Here is a 17,517-nt window from a genome sequence, read left to right as displayed (position 1 = left end):
CCTGCCTGGCCCAACTGGTAAGAATCATTGTGGTGATGCCTTTACTTTGGCATTTCCAATTCAGATATTGGAATGAATCTGTACAAAACCATGTATGCAGTTAGCAGCAATTAAAAACATTCTATCAAGATCAGGTCTGCATTAATACTAGCTTTTAAAAAACAAACAAATATTCTTTTTTCTCTTAGACTCAAAGAAAACGTCGTGGAGGAGCCATCAATTCTAGGCAAACTCAGAAACGAAACAGACTGGTAGCTTCAGCGACAGAAATGGCTTCAGAAGCAGAGCCAATAGAACTTGAAGAAAGCGGTAAGCCTTATTTTTTCCATTTAAAAAAAAATTTTTTGCTTCTGGAGTGTTGGGAGCCCAGTTCACATGCAGAGGCAGATTATGGGTTTGGGGGTGGTCCCTCCCCACCTCTTTGCCTGCAGTCCCCCCTGTCTCCCCACCCCCCCAGGCTCCTGCCTCCCACTGTTCAGATGTACTTTTATCAAAGTAAAGCTTCCAAATCCAATTCTTAAAGGGGGGCAGGGGGAGAAATGCTCATTGAAGGATAGCCAGTACAGAATATTGGTGTCCATCGAACTTCCTAATCCTAAACAGTTTAGAGGATGGGTAGAAATTTGGTCTACTATTATTCAGGCTCGGACTCTTCAAGATAGAGGCCTTCAGACAACTTGTTTCTCAAAAAAGTAGCACAACAGCGTTAGAAATGTAGAGGCTTTTTCTTAGCCTTCTGAATGTACCCACGACATAGGGAAGGATAGCAAAGAGAGGTCCTGGTGGCCAAATTTAGGCTGCTAGGTAAGAGATTGAAGTCTAGGGCCTCCTTGGTAACATGCTCTGAGATGCTTCCAGTTCCATGCACAGGGCCAGTTACGCAGAATTGCAGGCTCTCAATGCATAGATGAGACAATGGTGTAGGGAGGAGGGGTTTAGACTTATTAGGAACTGGGGACACTTTTGGGAAAGGGGGAGCCTATACAGGAAAGATGGGCTCCACCTAAACCAAAATGGAACCAGATTGCTGGCACTTAAAATTCTAAAGGTCATAGAGCAGTTTTTAAACTAAGGGTTGGCGGAAAACCAACATGTGCGGAAGAGCACATGGTTCAGACAGAGACATCCCTAAGGGGAGGATCTATTAATGGAGATTCTCTATGTTCTAGTAAGGAGGAAAGGATGGAAAATGATAAAATACAAGTAGATCAATGAGAAACAGTCAAATTAAAAAAAAGTCCCATTCAATTACATCATGTAATGGCAGACAGCTAAAAGGTGACAAGTTTTTAAAGTGCTTATGTACCAATCCTAGAAGTCTAAATAATAAGATGGGTAAACTAGAGTGCCTCATATTAAATGAGGATATTGATATAATAGGCATCACAGAAATTTGGTGGCATGAGGATAATCACTGGGACACAGTAATACCAGGGGTACAAAATATATCGGAAGGACAGAACAAGTCGTGCTGGTGGGGGAGTGGCACTTCATGTGAAAGTGTAGAATCAAATGAAGTACAAATCTTAAATGAACCAAACTGTACCATAGAATCTCTATGGATAGTAATTCCATGCTCTAATAATAAGAATATAGCAGTAGGGACATATTACTGGCCAACTGACCAGGATCATGATAGTGACTATGAAATGCTCAGGGAGATTAGAGAGGCTATTAAGATAAAAAACTCAATAATAATGGGGGATTTCAACTATCCCTGCATTGATTGAGTGCATGTCACCACAGGACAGGATGCAGAGAGAAAGTTTCTTGACACCTTAAATGATTGCTTTTTGGAGCAGCTGGTCCTGGAACCCACAAGAGGAGAGGCAATTCTTGATTTAGTCCTAAGTAGAGCACAGGATCTGGTCGAAGAGGTGAATACTGCTGGACCGCTTGGTATTATTGACCATAATATAATTAAATTTAACATCCCTGTGGCAGGAAAAACACCACAGCAGCCCAACACTGTCACATTTAATTTAAAAAAAGGAAACTACATAAAAATGAGGAGGTTAGTTAAACAGAAATTAAAAGGTACAGCGCCAGAAGTGAAATCTCCGCAAGCTGTGTGGAAACTTTTTAGACACCATAATAGAGGCTCAACTTAAATGTATACCCAAAAATAAAAAAGCATAAGAGAACCAAAAAAGAGCCACTACAGCTAAAGACCAAAGTAAGAGAAGCCGTGAGAGGCAAAAAGGCATCCTTTAAAAAGTGGAAGTTAAAATCTAGTGAGGAAAATAGAAAGGAGCATAAACTCTGGCAAATGAAGTGTAAAAATATAATTAGGAAGGCCAAAAAAGAATTTGAGGAACAGCTAGCCAAGGACTCAAAAAGTAATAGCAAAAAAATGTGTAAGTACATCAGAAGCAGGAATCCTGCTAAACACCCAGTAGTGCCACTGGACAATCGAGATGTTGGGGGAAGAGATTCGTTGTTAGATCTTTTGAGGCAAAGTAAGCAGCAGTGTCTAGAAAGTGATAGAATTGCACCTTCTCTTATTTGACAGTGCATTTGAAGGTTCATGCAGGCCTTCATAAAAGGGAATACCTGAAGTCAGAACATTTAAAGCATGATGATGGGGAAATTCCTGGGTATTACCAAATAAACTTCTGTAGAAACAGTGTTCCTCTCTTCACAGTATTAAAGTAATACATCCAGTTTTATTGATACTTGCCTCACACAAGTTATCACACAAAAAAAGTTTAAGAAAATGAAGTGTGTGCACGGCGTGGGGGGCGGGGGAGAACAACCGCTGCAGTTTCTCTGTTGCTGCAAATCAAGACACGCAAAAGTAGTATTAACTCTCCAAGCATTTTAATGAGGGTCGAGAGCCTGAGAGAAGTGTTCAATGTCTGTCTTAAAGGAGAAGGGTGGGGAGGGAACACAAACTATCAGCATTTAGTAAATGGTAGCATTCTGTCGGTTCATGCCTGACTCTTGTTGTGGAGTGGCAGGTGCTATACAGCTCTACATGCATGATCTTGACTCTTATCATTGTATTTTTAAGCTGGTGAAGAAGTAGTAGATCTCACATGTGAATCTTCTGAACCTGTAGTAGTTGATCTAACTCACAATGATTCTGTTGTGGTAAGTAACTGTCGGTGCACTTACCGAAATACTCTGGTCAAATTAGGTTAATGCTGTGCTTCTTAGAGGTTAGAACTTGGAAGGCAACTAAAGCCACAATTAGATATCCCAGACTATGTTATCAAAATGGTCTGATAAAGGTAATGCATTGATGGTGTAGGTAAACCCAGCAGCCATTATTTGTATAATGCATCTCCCACAGCCTTGGACACTAGAACATCTTACAGGGATTATACCAGTGCACTCCTTGAAAAGTATCTTCGTGAAATGTCATATAAAAATGCAAACTAGAGTCAGTAATGTCCCTCTTTAAGCACAAATTTCATCTGTGTTTAAATGATAACATATCAGGCTTTTTATTAAAAAATAAAAGTTCTAAATAACTGAAAACTGCCCATTTCTTGTTCTTGAACACACAGTTCTGAATAGTGTACATGATGACCGCCCTCAGTGCATGTTCCTAAACGATAATGGAGTACTGTCAGTGTTACTTTAAATCGAACGCTTTGAGGAAACTTGCTTCGCTACTGTGTCAGGCACTTGTGGAGGATAGTCAGGACTTTCTGAAAGGGCATATTGGTAACCTGCTTGAAGTAAAGAAATGTGGAAGATTGTGGGTTTAAGATGTTGAATAATATTTTATTGAAATGGATTTTCTACTATCATTGTTTCAAGATATGTGCATCAAACAAAATGGATATATTGAATGTCAGTCTGACAAGAATTGGGGACATAATGAAAAGAGATGGTAGACCAAAACTTTAAAATGGATTCCTAAAGTTCAGCTCATTGGTCCTTAGTTTGACACCTTCCTAAGTGTCCTGCCTTGTGAACATGCATTGACTAGGTGCTCATCACTTTTGAAAATATGCCATTTTTGAGGTGTCAGAATATGGACTAATGAGCTGAACTTTATGTGGGTTTTTTTTTTTTGTTGTTTTTTTTTAAATTGACCATAATTTTTGTAGTATGATGCGACAGACAAAAGCTCACCTATATAGATATGGAAAAAGAGTTTACTACAACAAAAGTCTTAAAGCCCAAAATTCAATATCAATTGCACAGAAACCATGTTTCATGATACAGCACTCAGGTTTAATGGAAAACTGAGAAACTTGTTATAGTACACTGTAGATGCAGTCAAACTGCACAGGAAAAAAATGCTATCGGATGAACGAGATACAAGGGTGGGATTTTCAAAAGTACTCAGCATTGGCCTATTTCTGCTCCTGTTGATGTAAGTGGTAAAGTGAGGTCAATGAAGTAGTTCTGAAAATCCCACACAAGTTGTCTGAGGAAAATTAATCCCTTTTTGAAGGGGTTCTAAATTTGTTGAGCTTTCAATCCTAATATTGACTGAGAATTGCAACTTAAAACAAACTACAGTACTGATGGCTTGCATCTGTTACCGTAGTACGGGTGATGAACTGTTAAGTCACAACAAGATTTTACGTTATCTTCCATGAGGGTGCATGGCCAACACCATTAGCTTGACTTCCAGAGCTGGTGACATGTTTCCAGCAATTCACATGATTATTGCTCTACCTCATGCCTCCTGGCTCTGCTTATACAGCTACAAACAAATAAGAATGAACATAGCTATGGTCTTTTGAGATGTTTGTCTATAATGCATATATGTGCACAACAAAGTCTAATTGTGGTTTTTTTATTCTCTTCTCTCCCTCTTGTTAATACAAGATTGTTGAAGGTGAGTAGTCATGTTTCATGTATTCCCAACTGATAACAGAATTGTGACCATTTTGTAATGCTGTATGGTATGTGCACACCTTGCTACCTAGAATACGCTTTCCACCAGCCTCCCTTTAAAATTGTCTCACTTGTTTGTCTTCAGGCATATATTGCTTATATTGTCAAACTAAATTAGTCAGTGAAACCAAATCAAATGTATTGTTTTTAATTACTGGTATTCAACGTACTCATGCTAAGGAAACACTCCCAGGGTTTATACTACTAGTTTAATACAAAGCCTGAAGATTTAATGTGCTGTATCAGCACTTATCTCACGAAATAATCCCAATGTTGTTATTGTCCCTTGATACAATTCTCAACACTTTTACCACACATGGTAGTGGATATAGTTTGGGAAAATAGAATAAACTTGAAGATATAATAATTTGTTGGTCTGCAATAACTTGGCCAAAATCTCAAATGCTCCCTCCAATTGGACTTCACAGTCCCCTGGCATATGTACATGTGGTGGGACACTACTACGGCTTTCTACTAAAGTCTTTATAGAGAAATGCTCATTTCAATACTCCATATATTACAGACACAAAACTTAAAAGAACATTAAGTTTGCAAAGTCAGGAAATGCCAAAAGTACAGTTGTCCGTGCAATCTTTCTTCACTCCCCTTGTTCATAGGTATGATAGTTTTCAGTTACCTGATCAGATTATACATTTTCCACAGAACCTCTGTCTCATTCAGTGCACTGAATGATGATGCACAGGAATGAATCAAGGTTAAGTGGTAAATTATGCTGTTGTCTGTTGGACCTTTGCCTCTTGCCTTTCAGAAATTGAAATGTATGTAGTGAATGAGGCAGAAGACTCCAGGGAGAGAGGATAATCTCGTGATCTATGGCACTGAATGCTGCCCTGGAGTATTTGATTCTATTCCACCTTTATCTGATTCTGTGGAATTTACTTAAACCAAATTTTACAAAGGTGGCCATTAATAGTGTGCTCATTTTCTAAGTGCCCAACCTGTGATAGTTGAGGCCTGACTCCTGGATGTGCTGAACACTCTCAGCTGCAACTGAAGTCAGTGGAACCTCTATTCTGAATATACCCAGTGCTATAAAATGCTGAATAGTGTGAAAAATCAGGTCCTTGGGTCTCAAGTTGGGCATCCTACCAATGAGATTAGTGAAACAGAAATTAAAAGGTACAGCATCAAAAGTAATATCCCTGCAAGCTGCATGGAAACTTTTTAAAGACACCATAATAGAGGCTCCACTTAAATGTATGCCCCAAATTAAAAAACATAGTAAGAGAACCAAAAAAGAGCCACCATTGCTAATCAACAAAGTAAGAGAAGCAGTGAGAGGCAAAAAGACATCCTTTTAAAAAGTGGAATTTAAAAGCTAGTGAGGAAAATAGAAAGGCATGTAAACTTTGGCAAATGAAGTGTAAAAATATAATTAGGAAGGCCAAAAAACAGTTAGAAGAATAGCTAACCAAAGACTCAAAAAGTAATCTCAAAAAAAATTTTAAGTACATAAGAACAGGAAGCCTGCTAAACAGCCAGTGGGGCCACTTGACGATTGACATGCTAAAGGATCACTCAAGGATGATAGGGCCATTGTGGAGAAACTAAATGAATTCTTTGCTTTGGTCTTCACAGTTGAGGAGGTGAGGGAGATTCCCAAACCTGAGCCATTCTTTTTAGGTGACAAATCTGAGGACCTATCCCAGATTGAGATGTCATTAGAGAAAGTTTTAGAACAAATTGATCAATTAAACAGTAATAAGTCACTAGGACCAGATGGTATTCACCATAGGGTTCTGAAGGAACTCAAATGTGAAATTGCAGGACTCCTAACTATAGTCTGTAGCATGTCATTTAAATCAGCTTCTGTACTAAATGACTGGAGAATAGCTAATGTGATGCCAATTTTTAAAAAGAGCTCTAGAGGTGATCCTGGCAATTACAGGATGGTAAACCTGACTTCAGTACCAGGCAAACTGGTTGAAACTATAGTAAAGAACAGTATTGTTAGATGAACATAATTTGTTGGCGAAGAGTCAACATGGTTTTTGTAAAGGGAAATCATGCCTCACCAATCTACTAGAATTCTTTGAGGGGGTCAACAAGGTGGACAAGGGGGATCCAGTGGATATAGTGTAGTTGGATTTTCAGAAAGCCTTTCCAAGGCTCTGAAGCAAAGTAAGCAGTCATGGGATAAGAGGGAAGGTCCTTTCATGGATTGGTAACTGGTTAACAGATAAGAAACAAAGGGTAGGAATAAATGGTCAGTTTTCAGACTGGAGAGAGGTAAATAGTGGTGTCCCTCAGGGGTTTGTACTGGGCCCAGTCCTTTTCAACATATTCCTAAATGATTTGGAAAAAGGGGTAAACAGTGAGGTGGCAAAATTTGCACATGATACAAAACTACTCAAGATAGTTAAGTCCCGGGCAGACTGCAAAGAGCTACAAAAGAATCTCTCAGAACTGGGTGACTGGGCAACCAAATGACAGATGAAATTCAATGTTGATAAATGCAAAGTAGTGCACATTGGAAAACATAATCCCAACTATACATATAAAATGATGGGGTCTAAATTAGCTGTTACCACTCAAGAAAGAGATCTTGGAGTCATTGTGGATAGTTCTCTGAAAACATCCACTCAATGTGCAGTGGCATTCAAAAAACTGAACGCAATGTTGGGAATCATTAAGAAAGGGATAGATAATAAGACAAAGTATCATATTGCCTCTATATAAATCCATAGTACGCCCACATCTTGAATACTCCGTGCCAATGTGGTCGCCCCATCTCAAAAAAGATAAATTGGAAAAGGTTCAGAAAAGAGCAACAAAAATTATTAGGGGAATGGAACTGCTGTCATATGAAGGAGAGATTAATAAGACTGGGACTTTTCTATTTGGAAAAGAGACGACTAAGGGGGGATATGATAGAGATCTATAAAAATATGACTGGTGTAGAGAAAGTAAATAAGGAAGTGTTATTTACTCCTTCTCCTAACACAAGAACTAGGGGTTACCACATGAAATTAATAGGCAGCAGGTTTAAAACAAACAAAAGGAAGTATTTTTTTCACACAACACACAGTCAACCTGTGGAACTCCTTTCCAGAGGACATTGTTAAAGCCAAGACTGTAACAGGGTTCAAAAAAGAACTAGATACATTCTTGGAGGATAGATCCATCAATGGCTATTAGCCAGGATTGGCAGGGATAATTTCCCTAGCCTCTGTTTGCCAGAAGCTGAGAATGGGCAACAGGGGAAGGATCACTTGAATACCTGTTCTTTTCATTCTCTCTGGGGACCCTGGCATTGGCCACTGTCGGAAGACAGGGTACTGGGCTAGATGGACCTTTTGTCTGACCCAGTATGGCTGTTCTTATCCAAAATTAGTGGATGCTCTTGACTTTAATTTCTGTTTGCCTTAGTTCCTGGTAAATAAGGCCAATAATACCATCTTATCTCACCAGGATTTGGTGAAGACAAATTCATTTAACATTTGAGACATACACCAATACTACTGTGATGAGCGTCATGGAAAAAGACCATGATGAAACTTAGCATTTTGTATGTAGGGCAAGATATAAAGGGGGTGTCATAAATAAGATGTTACGATGCATGTAAAAATAAATATTGAATAGCTGCTTATTCAGTGAGCACAGTCTTTCCTGTGCACTGATTGAGGCAGACATCCTATGGAAAAAGCATGGAATCATAATAAAGACTGTATCATAATGTGAGTACAGAAGGGGACAGAATTAAGGTTATACCTTTATTCTGGCATTTCCGAACTATTGAGCACTTGACTTTGTAACATTGTCATTCTTTTGACGTGTTTTTATGTCATTTTCTAAATTTTAAAAAAGGCAAACAAGAAAATTCCATTTTTTGGGGACCATTATGGTCCCTAACTGCATCATTAACAGGATAGGACCCTTTAGATCCACAGTACAGAATTCTGCAATTTGAGATAACTGCCGATGGCTTATGGGAAGTTCAGTCAGCACATTGGAGCTGTGTGGTCATGAAGAAGGTTATTTTTAGTCACGGGTATCTTTAGTAAAAGTCATGGAGAGGTCATGGGCAGTAAACAAAAATTCATGGCCCGTGACCTGTCCATGACTTGTACTATATACTCCTGAATAAATATTGGGGGAAGAGGGGTGGTCTAGGGTGTTGTATGGGTGCTCGGGGTGGGGGGACCCAGGGAGTGCTGCGGGTGTTTATTGGGGAGTGGGCAGGACCCCCTGCTTGGAGTTTATGGGGATTGATGGGGCTTGCAGACTCCCTACGTGGCTCCTCACAGCTCCCCAGAAGCAGCAGCATGTCCCTCCCTCAGCTCTGCGCACTGCCCCTTCCCCAAGTGTCGGCTCTGCAGCTCCCATTGGCCGGGAACCACGGGGGCGGTGCCTGTGGGTGGAGGCAGCGTGCGGAGCTAGGAGCTGAGGGAGCGACATGTTGCCACTTCCGGGGAGCCGTCCAAGGTAAGTGCTGCCCAGAGCCCTCACCCCTTCCCATGCCCCAACCCCCACTCCTGAGCCCCCTCACACATCCGAACTCCTGCTGCTGCTAGGGGTGGAGGGCATGGTGGCCTGAGACTGCCCCAGTAGCAGCTGGTGTGGCTGGCCCAGGGGCTGCCTGAGCTGCTCAGGTGGTCCCTGGGCCAGCTGCACCTGCCGCTGCAGAAGTCACGGAGGTCATGGAATTCGTGACAAACTCATAGCCTTAGTCATGAAGTATGGTCAGTTTAAATGGAATCTCCTGAGAGTTCCGGTACCAACTCTAACAAGCTTCTGCTAAGCATGTGCAAACAGACTTTTTTTCAGAAATTTATAAATTGGACAAACTTGGGTGTATTTTTCATTGAGCTGGCAAAAGCCAAACTGGTGACACCAGTGACCAAACGCGCGCACACACACACACACACGCCCTCCCACAGTGAAATGTCAATACTCTACTCCAAAGCATGAAGGCAATAGAGTTTCTCAGTGAAGCTGTGTACAGTTTTTTTTAATCTTCAAGGTTGTGTTCCCTAACCTGTTTTCAGAAATAGTCAAACTGTTTTGCTGAAATTTTCTAAAATATTCGTCCAGAATCAGACGCATGGAATGGGAAAATTCAGCCCAAATGATTAGTTTGGCAATATAAACAACTGAAAATAAGATCTATAAAGGAAAGCATTAGGTAACAGTGCTACCAGCAAAATCTGTAATATATCTTAAAAACCCTGTAACATGAATAAGGCTCTGTGGTGCATATGGATAATCCTTAAGAGCTGCAACTTAATATTGGAGCCAATAGCCTGGATTTAGGCAGTTTATATAATCCGCAAGGTTATCATCCACTCCTAATTTGTTATGCTGTTTTTAAAAAAGCCACCTGCATGCTGCTATCCAAGCTCTCTTATTGCTTATCCCTTACTTTTGCTGTGCTAGTTGTAAAGTTAGCCCCTGCCTCTTCCCCAAGAAGACTTTAATTTATTTACAATAACTGCTTAATGCAGCCTCCTTCTCAGATGTGTGACAGGATGCCAAATCTAAGGACTTGTCTATATGGGGAAATTTAGCTGCATAATACATTAATATAACTACAGTGGTAGCATAATTGTGAAGGTAAATCTACCCATGTAGAAAAGGCCTAAGATCCATATCTGTTCTTCTGGGAATAAGAGCAAATTAGCAGACTAAATTCTGTTTTAGTATACAATTCTGTATTTTTTGGGGTAGCTGGAAGTATTAAGTTTCACAAGTAAACTTGTTTTTAAATAGTTAAACTAAATACAGATTTGTCCATTTAAATAGTCCTATAACAGTGCTTATTTAATGCATTGGAGAAATAACGTTATAAATCCTGGAAATACACCTAATTTAACAAAATTAAATTGTAGAGAATCAACGTCAACGGAGAAATCTAGGGTTAAGAAGCCAACGGCAATCTGACAGCTGTGTATTAAGTAGTGATGATGAAGATGAATCAAGAGATAATGATGTATACGTAACAAACAAGGTGTCTGGAGATTTAGAAACACTGGAGGATGAAACTGCAAGTTCAAGGTATGTACCCTATGCAACTTCCTGTGGACATATAAAATGTAATATGTAAAAAAATCAAAAAACTTGTCATACTGAAAAAGAGTAGTGTGGTGGCATCCTGTATGTGGCTTAGTCTCCTTTTTGACACTGTTAACCTATTCTAAAGTTTCATATCTTCTCATTTATGAGAGAATGGGAATATTAAAGCTGCTATTGAAATAGGGGAAAAAATGGAATAATATATTTAAATATGGAGACAATGATACCTGGCTTATTTTTTTGGATTACAAGTCAACTGAAGACACAATTTAGAGAAGTGGCAAGAGGAAATGCTAATCAAAAGCCACAAATTGTAACTTACAGCATTGTTCTTTCATACAAAGCTCAAGGACCACAGTGAGGTAGGTAACTATTTTCACTGATGTCCTACGGGAAGTAAAAATACCCACCACGATTTTTCTTCTAAACCTTTTATGCCTTTTACAGCTCTCCTCTGAACTCTTTCCAATTTCTGCTCATCTTTGTCAAGTGTGGCAGCCAAAACTAGATACAGTACTCCCATTTTAGGCCTCAGCTGTGCTAAGTAGAGTGGGACAGTTGCCTCCCATGTCTTACATAGAACAGTTCTGTTAATACAACCCAAAATATTAGCCTTTTTTCAACTGCATCACATTGTTGGCTCATTCAATTTGTAATCCACTATAACCCCCAGATCTTTTCTGCAGTACTACTGTGTAGCCAGTTATTCTCCATTTTGTAGCTGTGCATTTGATTTTTCCTTCTTAATTGTTGTATTTGTTACTTATCTTTATTGAATTTCATTATGTTGATTTCAGACTAATTGTCCAATTTGTCATGGTCACTTTTCCTGCTAATCCTATTCTCCCAAGCGTTTGCAACCCCTCCCAGCTTGGCATCATCCGCAATGTTATAAGTATACTCTCTACTCCATTATCCAAGTCATTAATGAAAATATTGAATAGTACTGAACTCGGGACTGACCCCTCCAGAACCCCAGTAGATACACACACCTAGTCTGACATTGCTAAAAGCAAACCATAGATAACTACTCTGAGTATGGTCTTTCAACCAGTTATGCACCCACCATAATTTCATCTAGGTCACATTTCTCTAGTTTGATTATGAGAATGTCATGTTGGGACTGTATCAAAAGCCTTACTAAACTCAAGATGTATCACTTAAACTGCTTCCTCATATCCACTAGACCTGCCAAAGAAGGAAAATAGGTTGGTTTGGTATGATTTGTTCTTGACAAATCCATGCTGGCTAATTCTTATAACCCTGTTATCCGTCGGGTGTTTATAAATTGATTGTTTAATTTGTTCCAGTATCTTTCCAGATATCGAGGTTAGGCTGACTGGGCTATAACTCTGCAGGTCCTCTTATAGTATCTATCTTAGAATTTATTTTATATATATATATATATATTTTTTCTTCCCTCCCTCCCCCACCTTCTGGGACCTCACCCATCCTCCATGAGATTGCTTCAGCTAGTTCTTTAAATACCCAGGTACAAGCATAATTCATATACATTTACCTTGGGGTAAAACAAGGAATATGTGCTTAAAGGGTACACATAGAGTTTATCACTAGAATCATTTAATGTCATTACAGCCCTGAGACTGAATCTAGTCATCTGTCTACCATCAGAATCCCAATTTGAATTGCTGAATTAAGCTAATGTGCAATAATTAATAAAATAGACTTTAGCTGTTCTCATTTTCCTCCTTTCTTTGATTAGAATATGCCAAGATTATAATAAAAACTTCAGTGTATCATAGAAATATAATTACAGTATCACAGGCTTTCCATATTATTTGAAAATAAATCTTTCTTTCAATGTCCACAAATGCAAAAAGGATCCTTCATCCTGCAGAGCTTTTTAATTTTTGGGCCCTTCAAGAACTAATGCCCACTGATTCCCAAAAGAAGGGGATGAGAGGAGAATGAGGGTGCTGATGACTTCAAGATTAAGCAGCCCTCTCTTGTCTTCCCCTGATAGTTTTAGATTTAAAACCTATAGAGATACATTTAATATTTGTTTTTTTTATAAGTGAGCTAGCTAGCCATCTCCATGTGACCTCTCTTTTTAGGGATCCCTTATTAGTGCTCTGACTTTGAAAACTACTTTTTTGGGAAAACATTTCAACTTTTTTCTCTGAGAGCACCCTTCACTAAACCTGCCAGGTAGGATAGTGCAGTCTTTAATTCTGTATTACACATTTTTCTTTCCCCTCACCTATATAAATCTGCATATTACTGCTTTTAACATTTCTTCTCTGGCACAGAGATCAGCAGGTGGAAGCTGTAGGTCAGGGGCTGAAAAGCGGCATAAAATATCTTGAGGTCTAAAAACTCTGTTTGAAGGCAATAGATCAGGCAAGACATAACAGGTCTGAGCTCCTGAAGTGGTACAATTTTTAGGCAGGAAACTGATTGGGCAGCCCCCTCAAATTAATGCTGAAGAGAATGATAGTGTTAGATATGTCTGAACACTGCCAATGAAGTGATTCAAACTTTGAGGATCAGCATGTAGCTTTGCGTGTGATGTGAATTCAGTGCTCACTAAATCATGGGGGAAACTACAATGGCTGCAAGTAACCATTGGGCAAACTTATAAAAATGCCAAAATATCACTTCTGACCTACAAATCTGGCTCCCCCAACTACTGGAATCAGTTGGTCACCAGACAACTGCACGAGTTTACATTATTTGGGATAGTAGATAGCTTGAGCATTGTTTAATGGAATAAGACCATGAAACTACCTTTGTCTTGAGTCAGAGTTTAAATGCTAATGTACAAATCCGCTATTCTACCTACCTCTCAGGTAGTTTATAGCCATATACACTTCGGTGGCTGAGGACTTCCATATATAAAGCAAGATGAATTGTGATGAGAAGAACTCACAAAAGGTGCAGCGTACTTCTTTTGCCCTGGGAACTCCATCACCCCATCCTGGCCATTCCTCTTTCTGCCCCTGCCATAGCCCCTTTTCTGGGACTTGCTGGGAGGCTGAATAGGGCAGCCTGTGGCTGTTGTAGGTAGTGCCTGTGCCTGGACAATTCCCTCCCATCCCAAGACAGTTATGGCACTTTTAAAGCCCTGTGAACTGCTGTAGCAATGTACAGGGGTCAGTAGCATAGTGGGGAATCCTTTCCTAGGACAGAATGTTGGTGTTAATCAGAAATTGTCCATCTTTTATTTTAAGTTGTTTTCCCAGTTTATTTTGGATCACTTTTTAAAAATCTCCTATGCAAGACAATAATATGGCTTACTTGAGAACTGACCATCTTGTGTCTAAGGGTATGTCTACACTACAAAATAAGGTCAATATTATAGAAGTCGATTTTTAGAAATCGACTTTATACAGTCAATTGCGTATGTCCACACTAAGCGCATTAAGTTGGTGGAGTGCATCCTCACTACCGTGGCTAGCATCGACTTATGGAACGGTGCACTGTGGATAGCTGTCCCACAGTTCCCGCAGTCTCCACCGCCCATTGGAATTCTGGGTTAAGCTCCCAGTGCCTGATGGGGCAAAAACATTGTCACGGGTGGTTTTGGGTACATGTCGTCAGTCGCCCCTCCCTCCATGAAAGCAATCATTTTGCGCCTTTTTTCCATGCAGACGCCATACTGCTTTCAGCAGACGGTGCAGTAGGATTGCTAACCGTCGTCATCCACCTCTTCCACTGCAACTCTGCTCTGCTGCTATTGTCTCAATAGCGAATTTCTCCATGTTGTCTGTCATGGGCTCCGAAGTACATGTGTTCTTCCTCGGGAAATGTGCATGGTGCTAACCGTCGTCATCCACTACTTCCGCTGCAACTCTGCTCTCCTGCTCTCATGATTCCGCCTCTGAGGTCCTCTCTTCGTTCTCTATAAATATCTATTCTCGTGGCATCTGTCGTCAGCCACCGCTTCCACTGCAACTCTGCTCTCCTGCAGACGCCCATACCACGGCAGGCCTGGAGCCCGCTCAGATCACCACAGCAGTTATGAGCATTGTAAACACCTCATACATTATCCTGCAGTATGTGCAGAACCTGCAAAAGCAGGTGAGGAGGTGACGGCAGCGTGGTGATGAGAGTGATGAGGACATGGACACAGACATCTCTCAAAGTACGATCCCTGGCAATTTGGACATCCTGGTGACAATGGGGCAGGCTCATGCCATGGAATGCTGATTCTGGGCCCAGGAAACAAGCACAGACTGGTGGGATCATATAGTGTTGCAGGTCTGGGACGATTCCCAGTGGCTGCGAAACTTTTGCATGCATAAGGGCACTTTCATGGAACTTTGTGACTTGCTTTCCCCTGCCCTGAAGCGCAAGAATACCAAGATGAGAGCAGCCCTCACAGTTCACAAGCGAGTGGCGATAGCCCTGTGGAAGCTTGCAATGCCAGACAGCTACCGGTCAGTTGGAAATCAATTTGGAGTGGGCAAATCTACTGTGGGGGCTGTTGTGATCCAAGTAGCCAACGCAATCACTGAGCTGCTGCTATCAAGGATAGTGACTCTGGGAAATGTGCAGGTCATAGTGGATGGCTTTGGTGCAATGAGATTCCCTAACTGTGGTGGAGTGATAGACGGAATGCATATTCCTATCTTGGGACCGGACCACCTTGGCAGCCAGTACGTAAACCACAAGGGGTACTTTTCAATAGTGCTACAAGCACAGTGGATCACAAGGGACGTTTCACCGACATCAACGTGGGATGGCCAGGAAAGGGACATGATGGTCGCATCTTCAGGAACTCTGATTTGTTTGAACAGCTGCAGGAAGGGACTTACTTCCCAGACCAGAAAATTACTGTTGGGGATGTTGAAATGCCTATAGTTATCCTTGGGGACCCAGCCTACCCCTTAAGGCCATGGCTCATGAAGCCATACACAGGCAGCCTGGACAGTAATCAGGAGCTGTTCAACTCTAGGCTGAGCAAGTGCAGAATGGCGGTAGAATGTGCGTTTGGACATTTAAAAGCGCTCTGGCGCAGTTTACTGACTCAGATCTCAGCAAAACCAATATTCCCATTGTTATTGCTGCTTGCTGTGTGCTTTTCACAATATCTGTGAGAGTAAGGGGGAGACGTTTATGGCGGGGTGGGAGGTTGAGGCAAATCACCAGGCCGCTGATTATATGCAGCCAGACACCAGGGTGATTAGAAGGGCACAGCAAGGCGCACTGCACATCAGAGAAGCTTTGAAAACCAGTTTCATGACTGGCCAGGCTACGGTGTTGCAATTCTGTTTGTTTCTCCTTGATGAAAACCCGCCCCCTTGGTTCACTCTACTTCCCTGTAATCCAACCGCCCTCCCCCCTTTGATCACTGCTTGCAGAGGCAATAAAGTCATTGTTTCAAAATCCTGCATTCTTTATTAATTCATCACACAAATAGGGGGATAACTGCCAAGGTAGCCCGGGAGGGGTGGGGGAGGAGGGAAGCGCTGGGTGGGGTGGTGGATGAGAGGAGGAGGAAAGGACAAAGCCACACTGCACTTCAAAACTTATTGAATGCCAGCCTTCTGTTGCAGCCCTCTGGGTGGAGTGATTGGGTGCCCGGACACACACACACACACACACACGTTCTTGGGCGTCTGGGTGAGGAGGTTATGGAACTTGGGGAGGAGGACAGGCAGTTACATGGGCTGTAGCGGTGGTCTGCGCTCCTGATGCCTTTTCTGCAGCTCCACCAGATGCTGGAGCATATCAGTTTGATCCCCCAGTAGCCTCAGCATTGCATCCTGCCTCCTGTCGTCACGCTGCCGCCATCTCTACTCTTGCTCCCGCAACCTCTCATCTTGCTTGTCCTTTCTGTCCTCGTGTTCATTTTCTGCTTTCCTGGACTCTGCCATTGTTTGCCTCCACGCATTCTGCTGAGCTCTTTCAGTGCAGGAGGACTGCATGAGATCAGAGAACATTTCATTGTGAGAGCGTTTTTTTTTCACATTCTGATCTGCGCTAGCCTCTGGGACGGAGATGATAGGGGGAGCGTTGAAACATTTGCAGCTGTAGGAGGGGAAAAAAAGGGAGAGTAGTATTTAAAGAGACACATTTTTAGAGAACAATGGGTAGACTCTTTCACGGTGAACCAAGCTGTTAACATTACACAGCACATGTGCTTTCAGTACAAGGTCGCATCTTTCCTCTTATATTGAGGGCCTGACGGTTTGGTGTGAGAGATCATACACACAGGGCCGGGCAACAGAATTCAGCTTGTAGGCAGCCATGGTAAGCCACAGTCTTTCGGCTTCTTCAACCTTCATAACATGTGGGAATGGTTTCAAATAGCAGCGCCCTCCTTTCCCATACCAAGCACCTGGTGGGTTGGCCATTTAAAAGGAGTGGCTGCAGTTTTCGGGTTAACGTGCAGCACAAACCCAACTAACCCGTTCCCCCAATTCTCTGGGATGATCCATTCACCCCTCCTCCTACCGCCAGCCAAACGCAAACAGCTCAGAGTGAATAGGCCCCGCCCCAACCACGTGGCTAAAAGCGGGGATGATTTCTTTTCAGCCACAGGCAAACAGCCCAGCAGGAACGGCCACCTCTGAATGTCCCCTTAATAATGTCCCTGGAGGATTCCCACTCCATCCCCAGACACGTTAACAGACTTTTCCAGTAGCTGTACTGTACTGG

General features: G+C 41.6%; 1 protein-coding gene and 1 long non-coding RNA gene across 2 annotated transcripts in view; both read left to right on the top strand.

Moving 5' to 3' along the window:
• Positions 1-17,517, top strand: part of RNF4 (ring finger protein 4) — a 39,683-nt gene that overhangs the window by 15,184 nt on the left and 6,982 nt on the right. Inside the window, exons 4-7 of the mRNA XM_073342718.1 lie at positions 189-309; positions 3,014-3,093; positions 4,792-4,801; positions 10,710-10,875. Of these exons, the coding sequence (XP_073198819.1) occupies positions 189-309; positions 3,014-3,093; positions 4,792-4,801; positions 10,710-10,875 (377 nt within the window). The remainder of the gene's footprint in view (positions 1-188; positions 310-3,013; positions 3,094-4,791; positions 4,802-10,709; positions 10,876-17,517) is intronic.
• On the top strand, positions 11,175-16,242 carry LOC140910812 (uncharacterized). Its single transcript, XR_012158746.1, has 2 exons — positions 11,175-11,255; positions 14,505-16,242. It is a non-coding gene; the product is annotated as an uncharacterized lncRNA (long non-coding RNA).

The sequence above is a fragment of the Lepidochelys kempii genome, chromosome 4 (genome assembly GCF_965140265.1).
Source record: "Lepidochelys kempii isolate rLepKem1 chromosome 4, rLepKem1.hap2, whole genome shotgun sequence".
In the NCBI taxonomy this organism is placed as follows: domain Eukaryota; kingdom Metazoa; phylum Chordata; order Testudines; family Cheloniidae; genus Lepidochelys; species Lepidochelys kempii.
Note: the sequence above shows the minus strand (reverse complement) of the source record. Positions and strands in the feature narration are given on the sequence as shown.